This window comes from Schistocerca piceifrons, chromosome 1, assembly GCF_021461385.2.
Source record: "Schistocerca piceifrons isolate TAMUIC-IGC-003096 chromosome 1, iqSchPice1.1, whole genome shotgun sequence".
NCBI classification, from domain to species: Eukaryota; Metazoa; Arthropoda; class Insecta; order Orthoptera; family Acrididae; genus Schistocerca; species Schistocerca piceifrons.
In genome coordinates this window covers 877,166,807-877,192,688 of record NC_060138.1, presented here as the reverse complement: position 1 = coordinate 877,192,688, position 25,882 = coordinate 877,166,807, and the positions used below count along the sequence as shown (strand labels likewise).

At 37.3% G+C, this 25,882-nt stretch overlaps 1 protein-coding gene across 1 annotated transcript in view; it reads left to right on the top strand.

Moving 5' to 3' along the window:
- LOC124716462 (exportin-6-B) overlaps nt 1-25,882 on the top strand; it is a gene marked incomplete in the record, with an annotated part of 329,183 nt that overhangs the window by 233,175 nt on the left and 70,126 nt on the right. The window contains 2 exon segments of the mRNA XM_047243176.1: nt 5,222-5,396; nt 6,691-6,829. Coding sequence (XP_047099132.1) covers nt 5,222-5,396; nt 6,691-6,829 — 314 coding nt within the window.

Here is a 25,882-nt window from a genome sequence, read left to right as displayed (position 1 = left end):
GGCAGTCAGGGATTTCAACTCCTCATGATGATGGTGGTGACAGCTATTGAGAGCTCAAATCTTTTATTTGAAATGGTGTGGCTTGTAAATTGAGAAGATTTTATTGAAACAACACAGTATGACAGCATCTAGTGTCAACATCTAAACACTCTCTCTCTCTCTCTCTCTCTCTCTCTCTCTCTCTCTCTCACACACACACACACACACACACACACTCTCTCACTCTCTCTCTCTCTCTCTCTCTCTCTCTCTCTCTCTCTCACACACACACACACACACACACACACACACACACACACACACCTTTCACTATGGTGGTTGTTAACTCGTACGTTCTATGTAAAAGGTCAATACCAACTAATAAACATCTTGTTGAGTTCATTACTTAATTGGCATTGTCTTTGGTGAGCAAAGATGGACTGCAATAATGATAGAAGCCGAAAAAATGAATTAAAATTTTTGCCATGGCGAGGACTTGAACCCTGGTCTCCTGCTTACTAGGCAGATGTGCTAGCTTTTACACCAATGTAGCGGAATGGTTAACTACAGCTGCATGGACTACCCCAGTGTAATGCCCTCCCTAACACAAACTTCAACTCATGCATTCAGCCCAAGTTTGTGTTAGGGAAAGCATTGGACTAGGGTAGTCTGTGCAGCTGCATTAACCAAATTACTACAGTGGTGTAATGGCTTGCACATCTGCCTAGTAAGGATGAGACCTGGGTTCAAGTCCTGGCCAGGGCACAAATTTAAATTCATTACTTCAGCTTCTATCATTATTGAAGATAAAGTTGAGACTCATAAGTCTCAAGGAAATTGTAATTCCATCTGAACAGAGGTGGTCTGGTTGAATAAACTTCCACCCAAAACAGTTAACTTTTTAAATAGTCAGTGGAAAACATTTTCCTAGATTGATTCCAGCTTCAGAAAAGTCAAAATGATCACAGAGGAGACATAAAGTTTGTGCAGAATGTGATGTAGGACTTCGTTTTCCAGAATGTTTCAAAATTTCTCCCACTAAACTAAAAGCAACTAAATAATTTTAAATAAAGACAACCACATTTTCAAGTAGTTTTATTTTTAGTACCAGCAAATTCTAATCTCATGTTCATTTAGGAAATTAAAGATGAAAACATTTTTTGTTGTTATAAAAACAGTTTCATTTCAGTATAAAAAAATCACAGATGTAAATGTCTTCCTTTACAGCATTTCATATAGAAAAGATCTGTCTTTCAGTTCCAATAAACTGATTTGAATTCTGTGCAATAGAACCTACTACACAAAGTTATAAAAACTGAAAATGTGCAGTGTTAACCAGTTGTCAACACTCTAGCTGCCTAATCGTCAAAGTGTTAAAATTCAAGCCTGCACATCACCAAATGGTCACAAAATAGTTTGTACCACTTGACTCAGAAATTTCATTAGTACAAATGAATGTTAAAGTATTCACACGGCTGCTGGCCACCCAAAATCTATCATTTTTACATGTCTGAAACCACATTGTCAGCTTACCAACATGCTACCTCAGGACCAATCCATACAGGCTGACCACCAGATCCAGAATGACCTGGAGCCACTGCTTGCTTGCAATTTTAAAAACTCACTTTCAATTTTAAAAACTCACTTTCCTCGCTAAAATGTATAAATTACTTGTGCTGAAAACACAGAAAATGGATTGATTCATACATCTTCCTCATTAATGATGTGGCCTAAGTACTTGACTTGAGTCTGTGCAAAATTACATTCATCAATACTTAGTATAAGATGTACTGCTCTTAGTCTGTCAGATACTTCCTGTAACCATTTCCTGTGTACAACCGTGCTGGAAAAAAGTACAATATCATCAAGATAGACCAATGTACTTCATTGGTTTCAGGCCAAGCGAAACTCCATCAAGCAATCTTTTAAATGTGGCTGGTGCATTTTAAGCCTGAATGGCATCCGACGATACTGAAAATGCCTCCATGGGACAGAAAAAGCCATTGTAGGTCTATCTCCTGGTACTACCTCCAACTGGTGGTACCTGTTATACAAATCCATTGTAGATAAGTACTTGCATCTGCCTCCTCTGAAGTGAACATAATGGGTTTAAATGAAGTGAGGTGGGCAGATAGGGGTGAAGTAACATCAGGTAATTACACAATGTTTTATACTGATGGAAAAGGTTTTGATTGTGGTGTGGCAATAGTGATGCGAAATCAAATAGTTCAAAGAGTGACTAAAGTGGGATGCCATAGTGATTGTTTAATGTTTGTGAAAGTAAGTACACAACCAGTGGACAGTCTGATAGAACAAGTGTACATGCCAGTGTCAGACCATGACGACAAAGAAGTGGAGAAAATTTACGATGAAATAGAAGATATCATACATTCTGAAGGCAGAGGAAGAGTAAACACCATAATCATGGGCAACTTTAATAGTGTGGTTGGACAAGGTAGAGAAGCAAACATAGTGGATCAATATGGATTAGGAAGAAGAAATGACAGAGGAGGGATGTTAGTGAAATTCCGTCAGAGGAACGACTTGGTAGTGATGAACACTTGGTTCCATAAAAGGTAGAGTAAATTGTACAGAAGGAAGGACCCGGGAGACATTAACAGATACCAGATGGACTACATACTCATCAAACACATGTTTAGGGGTGGTGTGAAAGACGCTAAGACTCTGCCAGCTGCTGACGTCAATTCTGATCACAACCTTTTGGTTGCAGACATCGGATCAAGATTGAAGAGGATGCGACAGCATGGAAGGAGAAAGCAGAGATGGGACCTGGAAAAGCTAAGAGAGAACAATGAGGCAGTAAGAGAATCCTTGGAACAACAATTTGGGGCAATGAGAGGTGCAAATACAAGTGAAAATGTGGACCAGCAGTGGTGAATTTAGGAAATAGGCTGCGATTAACTGCCTATAAATAATCAAGAGTTTACTGTACTGTTTGTTCATAGGTTTAATGTGAACAGAAGTGTGCAGCTGACTGTCAGTGAGGATGAAATGAACACAAAGGAAAGTAGCTTGTTACATCAATACCTGCAACCTATAGTACAAAGACTCCCTTCCTATATCAAAGAAACAAAGCATTTCTTAGATCACCTGATGTCTGTGCCCACCCACTTCACAACACACCTTGCTCGCCACCATTGATGCCACATATACATGGTTAACATACCTCAATTACCACCCACCTGATTAAAAAGCTTTGATGTCCTTCCTGCTCACCTTGATTAACTGCATACTCACAAACAACTACTTTACCTTTGAGGGGCACACAAACAGATCAGGGGTACAGCCGTGGGAACCAGCATGGCTGCTTCCTAAGCCAACTTTTTTGTGTGACACTTGAAGAGGGCTTACCTGTGATCCATAAGCCTTCAACCCATAGTTTGGTTTAGATACTATGATGATGTCTTTAGCATGTTGACTCATGGTGAGGTTGAGCTGTTGAAATTTTTGGAATCTCAAAATACATTCTGTCAATTAAATTTCACATGGTCCTATTCTTAATCCCTTACCACTTTACTTGCTGTTGACCTCATACTCATTGAGGGTCAGCTATTTACTTCTGTTCACATTAAACCTACTAACCAACAACAGTACTTACATTTTGACAGTTTCCGTCCTTTCCATGTCAAACATTCCTCCTCAACAGCCTTGGCATTCGAGGAAAATGTATTTGTTCATATGCAGACTCTTTACAGCAATACACCACCGTTCTCACCTCAGCTTGTACTGCATGTAATTGACCCACCTGCTTAGTTCAAAAGCAGATTTCCTGGGCCATACGTCCAATCTTTTTTACTGCCAATCCCAACAAAAAACAACTTAGGAGTACACCTCGTGTCATTCAATATTATCCTGTTCTTGCGTTTATTAAGCAGCTACTCCAATAAGCTTATACCTTCATAACATTGTGCCCTGAAATGAGGTCCATTTGCCTGACATTTTCCCACCACAGCAAGAACGTCTTTCGGCTGCCCCCCCCCCCCCCCCCCCCAAACTCAATCTTTGCAATATCCTGCTCAGACCATATGCTTGGGACTGATAACCATGAACCATGTAGTTTGGTCCCTGTACTGCCCAAACCAACCAACCATATGCTCCTTATGCAACGATTTCCCTACCCTTTGGTTCCTGCCCCTGTGACTGTCCCCATCGTAAGACTTGCCGTGCACCACCCTCCACCACCTGTACCAGCCCTATAAGTGGCAAAACGTATACATCAAACGGAGAGCTACCTGTGAAATGACTTCCCTCATGTACCAGCTGTTATGTAAATACTTTTCAGCCTTTTACATCGTCATGACCACCACCAAGTTATCAGTTAGGATGAATGGGCATAGACAGAGTGTGGGTACTAGTAACACACAATAGCCTGTTGCAGAGCATGCTCTACAATATGATAGTCATGACACAGTGCCTGTATCACCACATATGCCATCTTGATTATCCCCTCCTAGCACCTGTTTCTCAGAACTCTGCAGGTGGGAACCGGCTTTACAACATGTCCTTAGTCCTCACTATCCACCTGGTATAAATTTATGTACTTTCTTCAGTCTCAGCATTTCTTTTCAGCAACTATTAGTTTTTTTTATATATATCTTACTTTCTGACCTGCCACACCACACTTGCCCTGACCCCTATCCCTTTCCCATCCCCATCTACCACATATAGTGCACTTGGCTTTCCACTCTTGTTAACTTTTCCGTGTTGTCAGTAATCTCTGTCATGGTTATTACCCTATCTTTCACCTTTAAGCTTTCAGATTTTCATATTTCATCTGGTGCGGTCTGCAACAATCAGTCTTTCCTTCTCATCCCGTCCAGTAAGTCTCCCCTGACCTGGTGTTCAGGGTGACTTTTCCATAACTCCCCTCACTTCCTAAACTGTACCAGTCCTTTTCCTTCATCTCTTTTACTTTCCCTTCAACTATTCTGCCAGAAGAAGGGATCACTGACTCTGAAAGGTTGCACATTTCCATTTCTTTTATAAGCATTTTCTTCTGCTGCCACTTGGTGGATAAACTTTTTATCTATCCATATTACATTATATTTTCAAATATTGATTATTTATATTGAAAACTTTTATCATATGGTTTTTTATATCAAATTACCTCTGACATTTTATAACAGTATACATGCATATGTAAAAAGAAAGGCAGTTTCTTTTCCTTTTGTCTTAGACACATCATCAAAACAAAATTGATGAACTTTATAAACTTTTATAGTATGAGCCATGGAAGGAAGCAGCAAACATCTACTTGCACCTTGAACAGGCTGTAGATGTTTCAAAGCGTCAACTTTCAGTCACTGCCGAACATGAGTGCGTTCGTCTCCACTGTCTACTGCGTGATCTTTCTTCACTTACACAATTGATGGGTCGAATGTATCCACATTTCATTGGTAAGTTTAAATTTTTCTCTAAATATATCTGCATTGAATTACTGTATTTTCATGTTTTAGTGTTAGCAAGAAAAACAATAATCTCTTGACCTACAGAAAGAATGTAATGACTTCTTCAAAAGATATTAAGTTTCCAATGCAAAATTAATTTGATTTCTTTGTCAGTATACAAAAAATTTCTGTTTTTGCCCACCAGATATTACTGTTTGTATACTTCTGAATTCGCTTGTGTGCAGAAGGTTGTGTACTGTAGTTTAAGAATTAGTTGAACGATATTGAGGGAGAATGAGTTGACTATACTTTGATGGTAGTACTATTTCACATTTTGTTCATTAAAAAGAAAGATGTCATCCCAATGCAATCTATATTTAAACATTTATTTTCGTGGTGTACATAGTAGTGTGCCACTTTATCAAATACACTGGAAAAAAGAAATCCTCATCTTTTTGAAAGCATGATATTATTTTTACCAAAACAAACAGCAAATTAAGTATGAGGACGTGCTTATGAAGAAGCATATGCTTAAAATTTCGCCATTAATTGACTTTTTTTTGGGGGGAGGGGGGGGCAGTAGAGTTCTTTCATTCATTGATTTTTAATTTTGTGTTTTCATAAGATTTTTCCTTAATTTGTGATTATTTTTTATCAGCATCAGATTTAAGCAGCTCTTTATACTCTGCTCTATTTAGAGATTAGCTAAAATATTTACTCAGGCTATTAGTTCATATTTTATGGCATGTAATTACCAAATTTTATTTTTAATATATTTTTGTTGTTGAATTTTTAATGGTATTTAGTACTTAACTCATTGTTATCTCTAGCTTGCACCCCCTTGCTAAGTAATCTACCAATTCACTTACAGTTGTTTAGCACCCTTACTTTGAGCCAGAACAAGAGTAACTGTGTTTTCCTCTGGTTTCATTATTAATGAGAGCTTTGCTTTTCTAATTTTTGTAGGTGTTGTGCCTTTGTTATTGGCCTCACCACTTAAGTTATTCTTTTGTCAACTCTCAGATAACATGCAATTTTCATTATTTACTCTTCCTGTGTCATTTAACCTTCATGTCTATCTGCACAGTACTTATCTCTCAATTTCTTTCTCTTGCATTGCTAGTAAGGAATGTGAGAAGGCGGCTGTAAGCTTGGAAATTCAGTTTTGTTTCTGTTTAAGCAGTTTTCCATTGTGCATATTACAGAGCTGCTGTCTCTTGTCATTGTGCATTAGTTGTATTTTTATTGTATTTGTATTTTTGCACATTTAACACATCATTACGACAATTCTGTCTTCATTTAGGTAAAGTTCTTAGAACGCTATTCCCTGATGCACAACAGTTGGTGCTACAATTAACAGGAATGGCAACATATGCATCTCGTGTTCAGTTGCATCATCTTCATACATCACCTCCCATACTGACTGAGGACTTGGTAGAAGTGTAAGTTAGTTCCTTCACATTACTTAATTAATCAAAAATAGAAACTGTGTATACTAAACATCTCTAGTGACAGTTATATGGATCTGTTAGGAATTGCTGCAGAAATAAGTGGAAGTCAGTTAAACATGATTTTTTCCTGAAAATTTGCATCAGCTTTCATGTGTGTTTATAATGGTTACTCTGTGTTGATTGCAATTATCATTAGCAGAAACAGGAGCTTTAATGTGGAACATTGGGACCAAGAGGACTATGGAAGCCATATAAGGATTGAAGAGTTTCATGCCGATTTTGAGAGCATTTTAGGTGAATATCCATTCCTGTACTATCTCTGGAGCAGTTGGTGATTTGGGTTGTATTAGGCATCCTCAGATATTAATGACTCTGCATGAGCAGATGATTTAATTCCTCATCTTTTGCCTTCAGGCAAAAAGGATACACGTAACTAAAAAAAAAATACAGACACATTGTACAAAGATCTTTTGCCACTGTGTAACAATCCTCAGTCCTCATTCACAAAAATAAAAACAATTCATCACTGTCTAGAACACTACACTCTCATTTATGATCTGTTTGGGGGTGGGGGGTTACAAACATAAGTTTTAATTATTAGTTTCCCAAAGATTTCTTAAAAACACTTCTGGCCAGTTGTTGGATGATTACTTCAGACTTCAGCAGTTCACAGCTCATTGCTCCCACCATCCTTCTCCAACTGAAATGAAGCGCATTACTGTAAGACTATGACATTGACAAAGACATTAAATTATAAAATTAAACGTTATTCTTTCACTTATAGTGATGTCACATTTGTGATGATGTGCATTTTATCAAAACTGCAGGTCACTTTTAGAGAGCCTCTTCTTTTTGAGACATTCTTCCTAGGAACATATGATACAGTGAGGACTAAAAGTAGGCTGTTTGTGTAGATAATATTTCAACTTTTCAATTTTGCATCGCTAGAACCCACAGGATGACAAACTTTGAGGAAACAGTAGCCTGGCTGCTGAATTCTGTTATGTGTTCCACACAGTCCATGAACATATCAGGAGTAGGCATGTAGAATTATTTTTATCGTAGATGGGGTGGCTGTATTAACTACTATGCTGCCGAAATTGGTGCTTATACTGCACCTACAGATTTAGGAAAGAGAATTCCAAAGCACTTATTGACTTCACTAGTATGGCTAGACAGACTACAACGTAAGTCTTCAATTGAGTGGAGACTGAGCTTCGATTCCATGTGAATTGTTCTGGTGCTATAAAATTGGTGTGATACTGCCAGATCAATTTTCCTATGAGAATGAAGTCTTCTGGGACAGAATTTGAAGTGGGGCTTTTTGTATATTATTAGTCTTAATAACTCCACCCAGAGAAGTTAGCACTAATCACACACTTCTGACCCCTTGCTTCACCACCACCACAACCACAAAACATCCATAAAATGATCAACTACAGTTAAAACGAAGTGGTATCTGGTGGGACATGATGCAACGCACATTCAAGCTGTCAAGTATTCCTCGAATTATTGACCTTTGTGCTCTTAAGTTTCATACAGCACGTTAAGCTTTTTAAAGTAATATTTTATATTGTTATTACACAGCATAATATATAATTGTCCATTCAGTTTCCATCTGTGTGCCTTTATACTGAAATTATTATATGAGTTTACATCAAACAGCTTGTTACAAAAAAACAGTGTAGTGAATTATGACTCTACATAGTGTGCAATTGATATATCCAGGATACAGAATCACCGTGACTCTCTCTTACTAAGGAAGGATATGGATTTGTATTTGCAAGTGTGATAATTAAGCAGCACTAATTGTCTTATATAACAGATGTGGAAACAGGATAGTACCATTATATAACGTAACATCCTGCAGTTTCGTAGCTCATTTTGGAAACACTGTGTCAGCTAAAATCTGACTGGAGATCAAAAACAAAAAACTGTTTCATAAGTTTCACAATTTTATTACAGCGTACTACTATCTAACAGTTGGGAAAGAATTATGTGGTCCTTAACAGTCATGTTGTGGCATACAGTGTTTAGTACAGACAACTTTCTGTAGAACTTCACAGTAACAGAATAACCTGGATGGAACAGTACATACAATAAGGGAAAGGCAGCCACTCATCCCAGCAAAAGTACACACACACACACACACACACACACACACACACACACACACACACACACACACACACACACACACCCACCATGCACACTCCCATGGATGCAGCAAGCCTCACAACATCTGTGGTAGTGCACTTTTGGGTACCTGTGTGAGTATGTGCATAAATGTGTGTACTATTGATCAAGAAAGAATAATAGCTTGAAAGCTGGTGTGAATAGTGTTTTCTGTTACACGGGTCTATACTGCACACATCAGTCCACTGTAGGTGAGTGGTTGCCTCACTCTTATTTTATCAGTTGTTTCTGTAGAACATAATATTCTAGTAGAAATGGTTCTCAATGGTGAGTAGTGGGCTTATGTGAAAGTAGTTTAGGGTAGTTTACAGTTCAGTAGAGTGCATTTTGTCTCCAATCTTAAGTGGGTTAATGGTGTTTGTGTTCACAATTCTGCTAGTCAACATCTTCAGATGGCCATTTCAAACTTAGACATGGCAGTCATTTTCACTTTACAGCAAGAAGGGTTATCAGTGTAGGATGTTGATCACTAAATTGCCATACACTGTGGCAACATCTTCAGCCATTTATTTGCTATTGTGGGACACAAAACATAAAAGTCTACCTCACAATGATTATCCATTGTCAACACCACCGATTGATGACCTCTACCTATAAATTATAGTTTTTAGCCTACTTCAGGAAAACGAAACACAACTGCCATTTTGGAAGCAACTGGGAGGCCTTATGGTGATCCAGATGTACATAACCATCTCTACATGATCATCTTTGTCTCTAGGTATCCATTATGAACAACAGTACATACTCTTAACAACATAAGAAGGCAAGGTAACACCTGGAATGTCATGTTGATTAAAGGCATCAGGTTCTTTTTGCCAATGAGGTCAGGATTTCTCTGACACTTGATGATGATCATGGACGAGTCAGTAAGTAGCCACTTATTAATGCGTGTCTCAGGCATGCAGTTCCACAGGTTAAGTGGTGAGGTGAGTTAGTCATGATTTGGGCCAGTATCAAGGATAATTTAAGGACTGCACAGTATTTAAACAGGATGCTCCAACTTAGTACAGCCCTACAGTTCAATATTTCAGAGCTGGGCTTATCTACCAAGATGATGATGCATCAGCATACCCCACACACCTCATGAAGACGTTCCTCCAGGAGGCAAGAATGAACCGAATGAAATGGCATCCAGTATCTGCTGACATGATCTCATGGCACAGTTGCAAACCTGTAGTGCATTATTGCAAGAACCATCATCACACTCTGGATGACTTAACCCTTTGCATTCTGTGATGCAGACATAGGGTGTCTCCATGCACTGTTATTTAAATTGCTACTGCCTGTGCAGCAAGTGCGCGACAGAGAATTCCACAAGTCTCTTTGTGGAAACAATGAGGCCACTGACCAACAGTTAGGATATACCGTACCATTGAAGCAGAAAGTGTGCTTTCATTCAAGTATTTTACATAAACATTACAATACAGATCTTTTCGTTGTGTTATATGATTTGAAACTTTCATGTTGGACTGTTTCCATCATTATTTCATTCTAATTGTTTACAAATGAATCTCTGTCATCATCAATATCATTGTTACTCTTGTTCTCACTTAGACATTCCCCTAACATCTCTACAATCTCCTCCTCAGAACTGATTGTGGGTGAAGACCTAACCATTTCGTGTCTACTAACTTTCTGATTTGATCCATTATAAATGGTTCTGAAAGCCTGCGACAGTAAAAACAATAGGTTTGTTTATAAATAACTCATCTGTTACCAGTCACGATTTTCTTTATTTTATTTTTCGCACGACGTGTGTTCTGGAAATGATTCTCATTTTCAAGTGAGTTTTTTGTGTTTGTTGTGTCATTCCTATGTGATGTCAATGCGTGAGATTCTGCTTCATTTCATTGACTTTACTGCAGTATATAAGAAAACATGCAATTTGTAGTGGTTGTTGATCTTTTTGTGAAGTTAGTGGCGAAATTTAGAAGAATTTGTACTTAGTTTCCTTACGGTCCATTTGTGCAGTCTCTCACACACACGAAACATCACACACAACTTTTTGTACACTTTTAAACATCGAAAACATTTTGCATAAAGAAAACAGTTACATGAATGTTCCTACAAGTAGTCAACAGAGATGACATTGTAGGTCTTCCACAAAGTATGATATGCTTTTGTACAGAAGCTATTTGTCTTAACAATTTGGATCATAATTTACTTGCCTATTTTACAATTGTGCTTATTTGTATGTGTTACTATTTTTATTTAAGTATACTATCGAAACATCTGAAGAAATTCACTGATTTACTTTCAAGTTTTTCGTTTAATATTTTATCTTCATATTTTCTGTAATGTGAATATATCTCCAATCCATTTTATGTCCTTTATTTAGTCAGTGGAGTACTTTGACAGTTTGCTCTATTTTTCCAAATGTATGTCTTGTATCGTGTACATGTGTTGCTGTGGCTGATGGAGTGTGTCTGTTGTGTGTGTAGGCTTTTATGTGCTCTGTGTACCTCGTATTGAAATTTTGGCTTCTATGTCCTAGGTAGAACATGGGTCATTCCTGGCATGTGACCTTGTATATTCCAGAGTCTGAGTATGGCTCATGCTTACACGTTATATTGTGTGTTATTTTTTGTTGTAGTTTATTACATGTAGAAAATCCAATTTTTACATTGTGATTTTTGAAAATATTTGCAATCTTCTGTGATACAATGCCAATGTATGGGATACTAGATATACATTTGTTTTTATCTTTTTCTTCTGTGGTACAGTTTGTACCTGGGTCTTTCTTCACTTTGCCTAGGATTGTGTCAACTATGGAAGCATTGTACCCATTGGCAACTGTAATCTTTTTCACTGTGTTTATTTCTTGTTGCATGTTTTCTTGGTTCAATGGTATTTTAGTTGCCCTATGTAGCATCGATCCGTATACTGCCTGTTTATGGATATTTGGGTGACATGATGTTGCAGGGATTGTGGAGTCAGTCATTGTGTTTTTCCTATGAATTTTGAACATGCGTGTGTTGTGTAACAGAGGAATGGCATAACAAACACAAAAAATGCACTTGAAAATGGGAATCATTTCCCAAAACGCATCATGCAAAAAATAAAATAAAGAAATTTGTGACTGGTAGCAGATGAGTTATTTATAAACAAACCTATTCTACTAACTTTAATGTAATAATTACAACTTCTTTCTCAACACAACTAATACAGTATGACAGTGAATGAACACAGGCTTCCCTATACAGCAGTATCATGCAGCATGATGCCTAGTACAGCCAGATTTGAGATTAGAGCATGAGAGAGGTACAAAAAATCTTAATATTAAATAACTTCTTCTCTGCTGGGCCCACAGTTTGCATAAGATCATAATATGACATCGCCTTTACACTTCTACAAAATTAGGTGCAAATAGTTTATTTTGTTTTTAGGTAGGTTCACAACAAGATTGTTTTGGCACTAGTGCCATTTTCAAGTGTTCTTGTCGACATTACATTTGATATCATTTATTCTCCATCTGTTTAACAGTACTATGAGATTTCTATCTCATATCATACTTATGTCTAGGGGGATGGAGTGACGTCCATAAAGTTTTTATATACACTTAAGAAATAAAAACCATAGAGTGCACACAATTGAAAATGCCTTGAAAATTCTACTTGGAAAACCAAGAGGTCAAACCACGAATATTTTGAAAGAACTAGAAATTTATATAGGGACAAACAGATACCAAATGACATCCTAAATGAACAAATGGACCTCAAACATAAAAATTTTGTGGAAAACTTGATTAACATAATAGAAAAAGAAAACGAATGAACACAAAATGATAAACAAAAAACAATAGACAGCATTAAGGTCACACATCTACATAATGCAAAATATCTCTGGCAAAATTATCTCTGACTACTTAACATATAATTTATTTGCGAACATAATGCATAAATGGAACAATGTGTCATTTGACAACTGTCAAAAAAAGTTAATATGAAATTTACGTAGAAGGTAAATGTCACCAGGCATGGCTCATAAATAAAGGCTCTGAGGCAGAGCTGGCCCAAAATATGTATTAAAATAACTGTCTCACTAACGTATTACAGAATTTAAATTATCAGAACACTTTTTGCGTATTTCCCACATGGATTTAAATAATGCCTGTCAGCTTCTTTGGAAATGTTGATATGTGATATCAAGCAATATTTTTCAAGCAGTTAGTAGCTAGTCTTAAGGCTGCACATTGAAATGCTGCTTAGCTCAATGTAGCAGAGTTTTGGGAGCATGTCTTCATCAGAATAAAGCTCTTACAGGTGTCCCAAAGGCTCAGGTATTTCAGCCTGAGTGTGTCCTACCAACCTGCAAACAATTTTCATTTCCTCTGCGTACATCAAAAAGGAATAAAAAGAGTCGCTGGTTGCTGTCTTCTTCTTTGTAAGAATCAACCTACATTAATAAAAAGAGTTTCTGAAACTTCGCTGTCAAATTCCTGTCTCTGTATATCTCTGTTATACTTTGTTGTATCATTAATTGACATTTAGTATTAGTGCATTAATAGTGTTTCAGATAGTTCTTTTTGTTTCTGCTACTGGCTGCTGTATTCGCTATTGGAATAAGTTTGCAAATGTCTCGCCAGAGTGTACTAGAATACGGTAACATAAGCATCATCACCTAGCAACAGTTTTACTGATGATGAGAGGAAAGGTGCATAAAATATGCCCCCTTGCTTGCTGCTTGCGGTAACTTATGTCATTAGCAAGTTTCTTTTTGTGAGTTATCATGCATGATTTTAGTGAGTTTTACATTCTTGTGAATAACAGCAGAACACCACAAGTTTGAAAACAATACAATATGAATCCACTGTGCAATTTATCAGGTAAAATGTTGGAACATCTGGCAGGATGAAAGTGAAGGAACTTGGTGCACCCAGACCCAATGTAAACATGAATCCAGAACAAAAACAATGTAAATCCAGGCAAGATATACACACAATTTTAACAGAGCAATTGCTCATGTCAGCCACATGGCATGATATCCATGACATCATAGAAACATCACTGTTTCATCACACGAACTCTTAAACACTGTTGTTTGAGCACACAAAACTTTATCCATCTGAAATTTAGAAATGAAAATACCAAAAACATTAAGCATGCAGTAAAACTAACACACACCACATTAATGATCTCTCCAAAATGTGTCTTTTATTATGATTTGTTGTGATAAACTGCTGGGAAAAGTGACATAGGGATAAATAAGCTACCTGTAAGTTTCATCTTGGAGTTAGCTTTTGATTTGACTTAGTAGTTGATTATTAAACAGAAAAAGATTATGTTAACATTATTTGGCTTGTGTGTGGTATTGCAACCCCCCTCCCCACCACCACCACCACCTGAAATCTTGGTTGTGGTGACAGATTGATCTGTAGAGTAGCCTGAGTTCTAGATTGATTCCAATCAATAAATGCCGCAGCCTCCCCAGTGTGGAAACTGTGAATCATGTCTGTATGTGACCTATATTAACAACGTAGTAAATAAAGGAAATTACATTTGAATATGTTTTATGGACATCACTCCATCTAGACATAAGCATAATATAAAATAAAATTCTCATAACGGTGATACATGGACATCGAATAAAATAACAGATAAATGTAATGTCAACAGGGACGCTTGAAAATGGCACAAAACAGCAAAACAATCTTATCATGAACCAATTTAAAAACAACTAGAAATAAACTATTTGCAGCTAATTTTGTAGAAGTATAAAGAAGACCAAAAATCATGTTGAATGGAACTCCGCATCAGAGTGGAAAACAAAATTCGCAGAGTTTAGTGCCACTCATTGTTGGTGTGCAAAGGGCTAATGGAGGCTGCCATTGAAAAGTGGCACAGACTTGGGGCGGGCCAGTGTGGTGTTTAATGTGACCGAGCAGCTGATTTTAATATCTCTAATGTGCAAGAATGTACACTTTTGAACTGATTGCCATTATTTTGTTTATTCTTTTGTCTTTGCTCCAAAGTTAATTAATTGTTTTTGCCCAGGGGGGAGGGGGAAGAGGAGGCGGCGGAGGCAGGGATTTTCTCCGGTAATGTCTGGTGCAGTTCTCCTCTTGCTATCTGCAACAATTGTTCACTCCAGCATGGGAATCCAAGATCCATTCACCTTGAGGCTTTCTTCTGTCTTGTTAAAACTATTCTCATGTTTGTGTATTTCTGTAGCTTCTTTGAATATGCCCCTGTGATAGCTCTTTTTTACAGCCAGAAATTCCGTGTCGGTGAATTTTACTTTACAGTCAGCACTTACTGTGCCATGACCGATTTCTCCACCTGCCCTAACCTGCAATGCTGCTTATGTTCTTTGATCCTGGTGTTGGTTGACTGACCAGTCATTTCAACATAAATTTTTCTGCATGTGCATGATACATGGCATATTCCTGATGTTGCAAGTGGGTCCCGTTTTCTCCCTAGCCAATCTGAGAAACACTCTGATCTTCTTTGTCTGTCTATAAATAGTCTTTATGCCACATCTGCACAACGTACGGCTGATTCTGCCCATCACTGTGGGCTTATATGGCAGAAAGGTCATACCTGACATTTCCTTTTCCGATGTGTCTCTGAGTGTTTGACTCTGTTACACTTCTTATATAACTGGTGGCGTACCCATTGCTCCTCAGAACGCTTTCCAGGTGTTGCATCTTGCATCTGAGGCGCTGTGGCTCACATATTCATCTCCCTTGCATTACAAGCATATTAATCACATCTCTTTTTCTGGTTCAGGCAGTGATTTGGCAGTTTGTGCCGGCATTGGTCCGTTTGTGTCAGTTTTCGATACAAGCTATGTCCCAGGTTTTCACCATCCCTTATGACCAGCACATCTTGAAAGGGTACCTGTTTGTCATTTTCTACTTCTATAGTAAATTTATGTTGGCACGGAGGCATTCCCAGAGTGATGGACAGAATCAGCCGTGCATTGTGCAAATAAAGAGTATTCATTAAAAAAAATCAACACCAGGGTTAGAGAACTTTGCAGGTTGGGGCAGATGGAGAAATCAAGCATGGCAGAGCACATGCTGTGTGAGGTGAGCCACATAGTAAAATTCGCTGACACAGAAGTTCTGGCTGTAGATACGAGCTATCACATATGCTTGCTCACAGAAGGTATAGAAATAGACAAACATGAGAATAATTTCTACAGGAAAGAAGAAAGCCATGAGGTAAATAGATACTGGCTCCCCGTGCTATAGCAAACAACCATTGCAGATATCAAGAGGAGAACCACACCGGAAATGACCATGGAAAAGCCCTTGGATGTTGGCACACCAGGTACTTTTAACCTGTGGCCATGAGCTCAACCATAGTCCACCTCAAGCAATGGAGGGTGAAGCTTTGACAATGCCAGTCACTTATACTGTTGAAACATCCTGGAGCATAGACTTTTAGCATAAACAAATAGAACATGTTCATATGTAGGTGGAAAGACTAACATACAAATCTAGGAGTTCACTTCTGGAATGATTTAGGATAGTACACACACACACACACACACACACAAAAAAAACTAGTAGCAGGAAAAGTACAAGGTCATGCTGAAAAGTAATGCGTCTGAAGTTTTTGTGGGAAAACTCATGAAGCTTTGTAAATAAAGCAAAGATTATCAACATTCTACAACTTTATATTCTTCATGTCTACAGATTTGCAGCCTCTGCCACTAGGGAGTTTTGAATTGTACCAATGTATGATGGCAGTATGTAACATATTGTATTGGTGAGTGACAAACAGCACACTGTAATTTAGTTTTGAATTCGAAGAGTTCATCCACAAATTGAGCACCCTCTCCGTCAGCATGTAAATGCCAGATCACACACGAGGACTGTGATATCTGCAACAATCAGACACTTTTGGTTCACTGTCACTGATCATCCTCCAGACAATCCTGACTAACATCTTCAAGGACCTTCAATTTGACAGTAATGAAGTGGTGCGAGCAGAAATGAGATAGTGGCTCTTTCAACAAAATCAAACATTCTGCAGTGACGGTATCAAAAAACTGGTCTCTAGTTGGAAGACATATGTTCATCGCCAGGGTGACTTTGTTGGGAAGTAAATATGTAGACATGAAGAATAAAGATGTAGACTGTTAATAACATTCATTTTATTTAAAAAGCTTCAAGACTTTTCATATAAAAGATTTGAAGGCATTATTTTTCAGCACACTGTTGTGGATGGCAGATTGAGGTTCATTTCAAGAATATTCATTATGAAGCTGAAGCTCTTGTGTCCATGTTTGCTTACAAATAAATACCTTTTTGGATGGGATCTGTTTTAAGCGGCCATGATTTTTTTTGCTTCTTTTATTCAGGCATGTTTCACTGAAGTTACAGCACAGTCAGTGTTTTTTTTATATTATTATTATTATTATTATTACTTTCTTTCTGTTAATGAACAAGAAAATTCCGTTTGCTGTTGTTGCATGTATAAATTCAAATGTTTAAGATGATAATCACAGATTACAAAAAAAAAAAATTGTATTAGCTTGTTTCCACATGCTGTGGTTTTTGTATGTTTCACATTACAGTTGTTTTTCTTTTGTAGTTAATCATCTGCAAACTTTGAGGTGTGAAGTACCGGTAGTGAAGGTCGCAGAGGATCAAATAGGTAAAAAATAGAAATCCTTGGGTAACAGAAGAAATGCTGAATTTAATTGATGAACGGAGAAAATACAAAAATGCAGTAAATTAAGCAGGCAAAAAGGAATACAAACATCTCAAAAATGAGAATGACAGGAAGTGCAAAATGGCTAAGCAGGGATGGCTAGAGGACAAATGTAAGGATGTAGAGGCTTATCTCACTAGGGGTAAGATAGATACCGCCTACAGGAAAATTAGAGAGACCTTTGGAGATAAGAGAACGACTTGTATGAATATCAAGAGCTCAGATGGAAACCCAGTTCTAAGCAAAGAAGGGAAAGCAGAAAGGTGGAAGGAGTATATAGAGGGTCTATACAAGGGCAATGCACGTGAGGACGATATTATGGAAATGGAAGCGGATGTAGATGAAGATGAAATGGGAGATATGATACTACATGAAGTGTTTGACAGAGCACTGAAAGACCTGAGTCGAAACAAGGCCCCAGGACTAAACAACATTCCATTAGAATAACTGACGGCCTTGGGAGAGCCAGTCCTGACGGAACTCTACCATCTGGTGAGCAAAATGTATGAGACAGTCGAAATACCCTCAGACTTCAAGAAGAATATAATAATTCCAATCCCAAAGAAAGCACATGTTGACAGATGTGAAAATTACCGAACTATCAGTTTAATAAGTCACGGCTGTAAAATACTAACACGAATTCTTTACAGACGAATAGAAAAACTAGTAGAAGCCTACCTCAGGGAAGATCATTTTGGATTCTGTAGAAATATTGGAACATGTGAGGCAATACTGACCCTACGACTTATCTTAGAAGCTAGATTAAGGAAAGGCAAACCTATATTTGTAGTATTTGTAGACTGAGAGAAAGCTTTTGACAACATTGACTGGAATACACTCTTTCAAATTCTGAAGGTGGCAGGGGTAAAATACAGGGAGCGAAAGGCTATTTAAATTTGTACAGACACCAGATAACAGTTATAAGAGTCGAGGGACATGAAAGGGAAGCAGTGGTTGGGAAGCGGGTGAGACAGGGCTGTAGCCTCTCTCCGATGTAGTTCAATCTGTATATTGAGCAAGCAGTGAAGGAAACAAAAGAAAAATTCGGAGGAAGTACTAAAATTCATGGAGAAGAAATAAAAACTTTTGAGGTTCGCCAATGACATTGTAATTCTGTCAGAGACAGCAAAGGACTTGGAAGAGCAGTTGAATGGAATGGACAGTGTCTTGAAAGGAGTATATAAGATGAACATCAACAAAAGCAAAACGAAGATAATGGAATGTAGTAGAGTTAACTCTGGTGATGCTGAGGGAATTAGATTAGGAAATGAGACACTTAAAGTAGTAAAGGAGTTTTGCTATTTGGGGAGCAAAATAACTGATGTTGGTCAAAGTAGAGAGGATATAAAATGTAGACTGGCAGTGGCAAGGAAAGCGTTTCTGAAGAAGAGAAATTTGTTAACATTCAGTATTGATTTAAGTGTCAGAAAGTCGTTTCTGAAAATATTTGTATGGTGTGTAGCCATGTATGGAAGTGAAACATGGATAATTAATAGTTTGGACAAGAAGAGAATAGAAGCTTTCTAAAAGTGGTGCTACAGAAGAATGCTGAAGATTAGATGGGTAGATCACATAACTAATGAGGAGGTATTGAATAGGATTGGTGATAAGAGAAGTTTGTGGCACAACTTGACTAGAAGAAGGGATCTGGTAGGACATATTTTGAGGCATCAAGGGATCACCAATTTAGTATTGGGGGGCAGCGTGGAGGGCAAAAATCGTAGAGGGAGACCAAGAGACGAATATAAAACAGATTCAGAAGGATGTAGGTTGCAGTAGGTACTGGGAGATGAAGAAGCTTGCACAGGATAGAGTAGCTTGGAGAGCTGCATCAAACCAGTCTCAGGAGTGAAGACCACAACAACAACAACAACAACAACAACATTGAAATTCTTTGTTGTGTTTGTTTTCTTTGCTTATTCAATTTATCCAGGACTACATATGCCATACCTCTTCAACTCTTCTGTGGTTGTCTGCATAATACTTTTAGCTGAAATCCACGTTCCCCACTTGTCAAGACTGGTTCAGGTGGCAGAGGACAGTCAGGGTGAGCAGTCTTGAGAGCTCTCACATGACTTGGTACCTTGATGAAAACCTTCTTTGCCCAAGATATAAGGCTGTTGATCTCTGGTAATGTGGCTCTGATCTCTTCAGCAATTCGATGGATCCCATGAGCCAGACACGTGAGGTGAATAATTTTAGGGTAAAACACCTCGGAGACACTCTGAGGCCTTCAGCATATATGTGTCACTATCCATTGCAAAAGCCAAATCCTTGTTCTCCCCACGTTTCTGTTCTTCACATCTCCATAGCACACCTGGAAGAAATCAGAGGATTTTACAAATTTTACAATTTTTTTATTATTTAATTATTGGCTCGGAACATGATGTGAAAAACTAATTATTGGCTCAGGATATGATGTGAAAAACTTCACTCGTATATTATCTATAATTTATTTTAAACTATTCAGTATTGGCGAAACTTACACAATGCTTCCTGCACTGTGCGTGCAATCGTGGTGTGTGTCGTTCGTTCCACTTCTTTACACAGTATGAGGTGTCCTCGTCCAGCCTTGTCAGCAGAGAGTTTTCCAGCTATGACGTGCACCATTTACTGACTGCAAGAATCAGTGGTCTTTCCTAATATTCTCCAATGTCTGTAATAGAGAAACTAAATTACAGAGGAGACATACACATGAAAACAAACTATATCCGTTTTAGCACCTACCTATATTTTGACTATTTTCTTATGTATATACATTCACCAAAATAATAGTCATTTAATTCGCACAAAAAATTATATTCTTTAAAAATAAATTTACTTTCTTTTTTGCAGTGAACGTTTCAAGACAGACTGTCTCCTTCTCAAGCCCTTTCTTCTTTTGTCTTTTCATTTATTGAAAAACTTCACTCACTTTAATTGTAGTTTTTTTTTATGTTCAAGTAACAATGTTCATTTTACAAAAATAAATATTCAAAGATAATTTAAATTTATTTTTTGAGTTTTTTAAATTAAACAACTATTATTTTGGCCTATGTATATACCAAATTATATCCATTGACTTTCACATACTTACTTTCATAAAAATTACCGAAAAACCTTACCTTTTCATACAGTGGGTCCACATAGTTCTTTCTGAGCATTGACTCATGAGGAATATCTTTTTCTGTGTATTTTTTTCAAGAAGGTCCTTAACCTTTCATTCTCGAGCTTATTCAAGGGGATGTTTGCTTATATTGAAGCCTCACAAAGATCTTCATTGAACTCATTTTGCCGGCCGGAGAGGCCAAGCGGTTCTAGGCGCTTCAGTCTGGAACCGTGCGACCGCTACGGTCGCAGGTTTGAATCCTGCCTCAGGCATGGATGTGTGTGATGTCCTTAGGTTAGTTAGGTTTAAGTAGTTCTAAGTTCAAGGGGACTGATGACCTCCGATGTTAAGTCCCATAGTGCTCAGAGCCATTTTTGAACTCATTTTTGTCATCCATATGCTTCGAAAATGAGGATATCAGTGGTTGCTGTAGAGTTTTTAACTGTATCTTGGTTACATTGTTCTGGTGCTGAGATGTCTTTTTATGCTGATCCAGTTGAATTTTTTTCTCAACCTTGACCTAAAGCGTTGGAGAAATGAATAAATATCAATAAATATGTACAGTTGTACAATAATGTAAGAGAACAGTGTGTACCCTTGAGATGGTCACTCAAAAAAGTGAATTACGACTACAAATAAGTTCCTAAAAATTGGAACTTAGATCCCCTCGCAACATTTAACATTTTTTTTTAAATTTCAATAACGCCGAAGATAATTCCTGAAGTGTTCCCCCCCCCCCCCCCCCCCCCCCCGCCCCTACATAGAAAACATGTATGCAAATTTACAAAATTAAACTTACCTCTTTTTCACATAGTTGGGAGAATATTATTTAACAGTCTGTTGTGAAAGCACAGTCACTCCCGATCCATTTCCATAAATTATTGGTTTTTAGCCGGGGCTTATTTGTAAGTTGAAGAAGGTAGCAAACAGTCGTTGTGAACAGCACGGAAACACATGCAAAAATGATTCATATTCCGAAATGCCAACAACAAGTAGTAGGGCATTGTTGGTGCACTGCAGAGATCAGGTGAATGACCTGAATACGCATTAACTGCGGGCAACAAATACCAAAGCACGTTTCTACTCTGATAGTCCATATTGCAACAATGAACCATCACAAGTCCTTAGCATCCTTATCCGAGAAACTACCTAAGTGGAAAAACAAGACTATGTCCCTCCATAAGCTACCCACATTTACCTGAAAGGCTTTTATTCTGACAGCTCATCCCGTATTACCTCATTTTGGAAATCTATTGGCCTAATATCCTGGGAGGTTCTTGGGTTGTCAGGGAACAAAATAAACCTCAATATGACCTCTAAATGCCAAATATATGCCTTGTCCATCCAGTCATCGTCATGTACCTGAACAACACCACCTCGCAGTATTTCAAAAGATTTTGGCATTCTTTTGTGCTTGAAAATTATCATTGAATTGAGTTTAGTACCTTCAGCATAACATGAAAGGACAACAGTGTAGTGCATGTTTTCATGTTCACTTGTTTTTATAGTTACAGTTTTAGCATCATTCATGACAACAGTTCTGTTACTCGACTAATCAAATGCCAGAGGAGTTTCGTCCATACTTGTTGTTTGGCTTAGTTCCACACTGGTTTTCTTTCGATGTTGAATAGCAAAGTGATAGAAAGATATTTTCTCTTCCTACTCTTCTCGCATTTTCTGAGATATTTTGGTTTTGGTTGGCATGCTAAGTCCATGATGCTTCATAAACCTGTAGCACCAACCAACTCCACCCTTAAAATCTGTTAAGTCCACTGTAGTGCTAGCTTACAAGCGTGTATTTGAATCATTTTTGTATTAATTCCAGTGCCATTTTGACAGTGTCCTTGAATCCATTTGAATACATCATCTTCTAGTTTTGGCCATTTTGCATTCAGTCCTCTATTTGCACATTTAGTCATCTTCATTTTTTCTGTTCCTCTTTATTGGCCTGGCAGCGGTGAATGGTTTCTTTCTGTTGGTAGAGGGCTGAAATGCTGATCAGCTGCTCTGTTTCCTTGTTCTTTTGCATATACTGTTATTTTCAATTTATAGCCCGCATCATATGAATACCTCTTTTTTTCTATTATGAAACTATAGCTACTAACAAAAATATTATACTGTGACCGATAACACAAATCACTTTCAATTCAAGTTTACTGGCACCATTGAGTGCAATGACACATCATAGGCTAGACAGTATTCCGGGCTTATGATGGTGGGGTGGGAGGGAGACAGTGTTAGCAAGTTTGTGAGTCCCTGCAACTCATGATCATTGCATTGGTGCAATGCTGCTGCCAATTGAATCCAATGTTGCCAAATAGGGAGAGGTTTCATGTGGCACTGAATATATGGCTATTTTTAACCCTCGGGTCCCAGGTGCTGTCCCTCAGACTGCTAGCATTTATTGTTACTCCACTGCTAATGCATAATGCTGGGGGTAGGAAATTACAGTGTTACGTAGTTGTTCTTTCTGAAGCTGCCACGGTTTCCTTTGTCAGTAGCCATTTGAATATGATGTGGCCCTGTACTATTACTGCTTCTTTCATCCTAGCCATCTCTGAGACTGCATCTGGGACGATGCATTATTGATTCAGTAGCCAGAGCTACGTCTACTGTTCATGTTACAGGCACTGACTTTGAGGATACTGTTTTAAAATAATTTGAGAAGAGTTTAGGAAGTGCAGTGAAAATGAAAGTGAACATAAGGCTATGTGAATTTCGTGCATCCTTCACTATATTTTGGGTGTAGCAGAACTAAGATTACAAGTTGTTGCAGAATGATTGAAAAAAACACAAAACATGCTCCGTGTATGATCCAAAAAAGAAGAGAAATACATCTTATTTTGGCCATTGTTGCAAGAAACCAATCTGTACAAAATTCCAGCAGAGTGCAAAGAAAGCCTCTGAGAATGAAACTAAACATCTAAAAAGTACTAATGTAATTTTCATTTTGTGAATGTTTGGTGGGAGTTATGTTTTTTAATTGCATGAATAATAAACAATAGAAATATAGCAAAAAGTAAAATTTAGAGTGGGAGGTTTTTGAGTTTTCATAGCATTGACATTATCATGTAATACTATGTTTAGTTTGTACAGTTTTCTGTTTAAATATGGTTTTTTCGTAATAATTAACTTTAAAATTTATTATAATAAATTTTTTGTGTGGTATTAATGCAACCTTTTACATAAAATCTGAACTGTTCCACTGAAACTGCTGAATGCAATTTTTATGGCTGTTTAAATATAGTGGTCACTCAGACCACACCTGGGTCAGTGGGTGACGAAAAAGTGACCTGGGAAGCATAGGGTTAAGACTGACAGAAAATTTAAATCAAACACTAGACATTTTTATATAAATTCTCATTATAAGTTGCACCTGAAATTTGGAGGCAGTTTTCAGAAGAAAAATAAGTGTCTTACAGTCCATAAAGTATAGTAAAGAAAACTACCCAGTTACTTGTGTTTTGACGCTTAGCAAAATGCTTTTCAGGTGCATTTGTGTACTTGTTTACATGAATATGTTTGGTGATGACATGTGTGATTTTCTGCCACTGTTGTGTCTTCTTGCAGTTAGAAGGTATTCTGCTTCCTCCATTATACAGAATATCTCATACAAGCAAATCATCACTCATACTGTATGTTTATTAAACATGCTATTAAGATATTATGAGACTAGTGTCATAATGTCTTTGTAGCATGCTTTGTAAACAAACATTGTAAGTGATGATTTGTGGATATGTGATACTCTGTATAATGAAAGAGTCACAACACCTTCTAATCACCAAAAGCTGCAAGAGAGGCAGAAAATCATGCATCACCAAACATATTCATCTTAATAAATGTACAAATGCACTTGAAGAGCATAAATTCTCAAAACACGTTGTGCTAAGCATCAAAACATAAGTAACTGGTGCAGTTTTCATTATTTAAATTATTGAGCTTCCTTACTTTTCAACTATTCATTTTATATCTATGTATTTTGGCCTCTTAACTTAATGTTTGTACCTAGTCCCCCATTTTTTCCCCACTTAATTCTCAATACATTTACTTCAGTGTGTGTGTGTGTGTGTGTGTGTGTGTGTGTGTGTGTGTGTGTGTGTGTTGTAATGATACTGTATTTTATCATTGTCAGTATAATAGAATACAGTAATTAGATGAACTGTTTTGTAACACACTATGTAATTGTGATTTTGGTTAACCATCCAATTGTATCCGGTCACTATTTTCTTTTTAAATATGTCTTTGTGGAGATTTTTAAGAAAGAATATATGGTACTGAACCTGTAAAATGCTGAATATATTCATTTTGTCTTTTTTTTTTGTATGATGTGAAATATTCGTTAAATAATTTAATACTGTGAACAGGTTTGACTAAAGCTATTAATGTATGGCCCTGCCCTTTTTTATAGCATGTGTTTCTATCTGATAGATATTGAAACTTCTAATTTGCTGTAATTCAAAAGAAGAATGCCTTTCGTGTGCTGCAAATTAAGTATTTAACTTGTGCACCCAGACACATTTCCTGTCTTGTGGCAACCTGACTTGGCTTTCGAATAATGGAATTACTTGCTGATCTGTAAGGGCTTTTCCATTTTATTATGAAAATTTCAATAAACTGTTTTAAATCTATTATAGCTTGTATGCGTACCTACTTGTATATATGCAAGCAAAAAAAGGTCACATATTATTTCCGGACGCTCCTTGTAGCTCCCTTGTAACTAAGGCAAAATATGTCTGGGTGCACAAGTTAAATAAAAAAAAAAAAACTTAATGTCCAACATGCAAAAGACAGTATTCCTTTTGAAGTACTGCAATTTGTAGACAGCTGCTGCGAAGATGCCTGCCACAAGAAATGTATTAAAACTTCTGTTTCATATCAGGCTAAATAATTCTTTAATATTATATATTTTGAGTTTCTTTAAAAAAATTACAGAATAATAAACAAAGCAACACTTCCTATTTCAAATCTTTGTAATTATTTATATATTTTTCTGCAATGTATTTAAACGATTATTTTCTTAACTTACAATAGCATTAATAATACTTTCATTTCAGCCATTCGCAAGTTCTTGCTGCTCTAAAAGCCTGGTGTCACTGG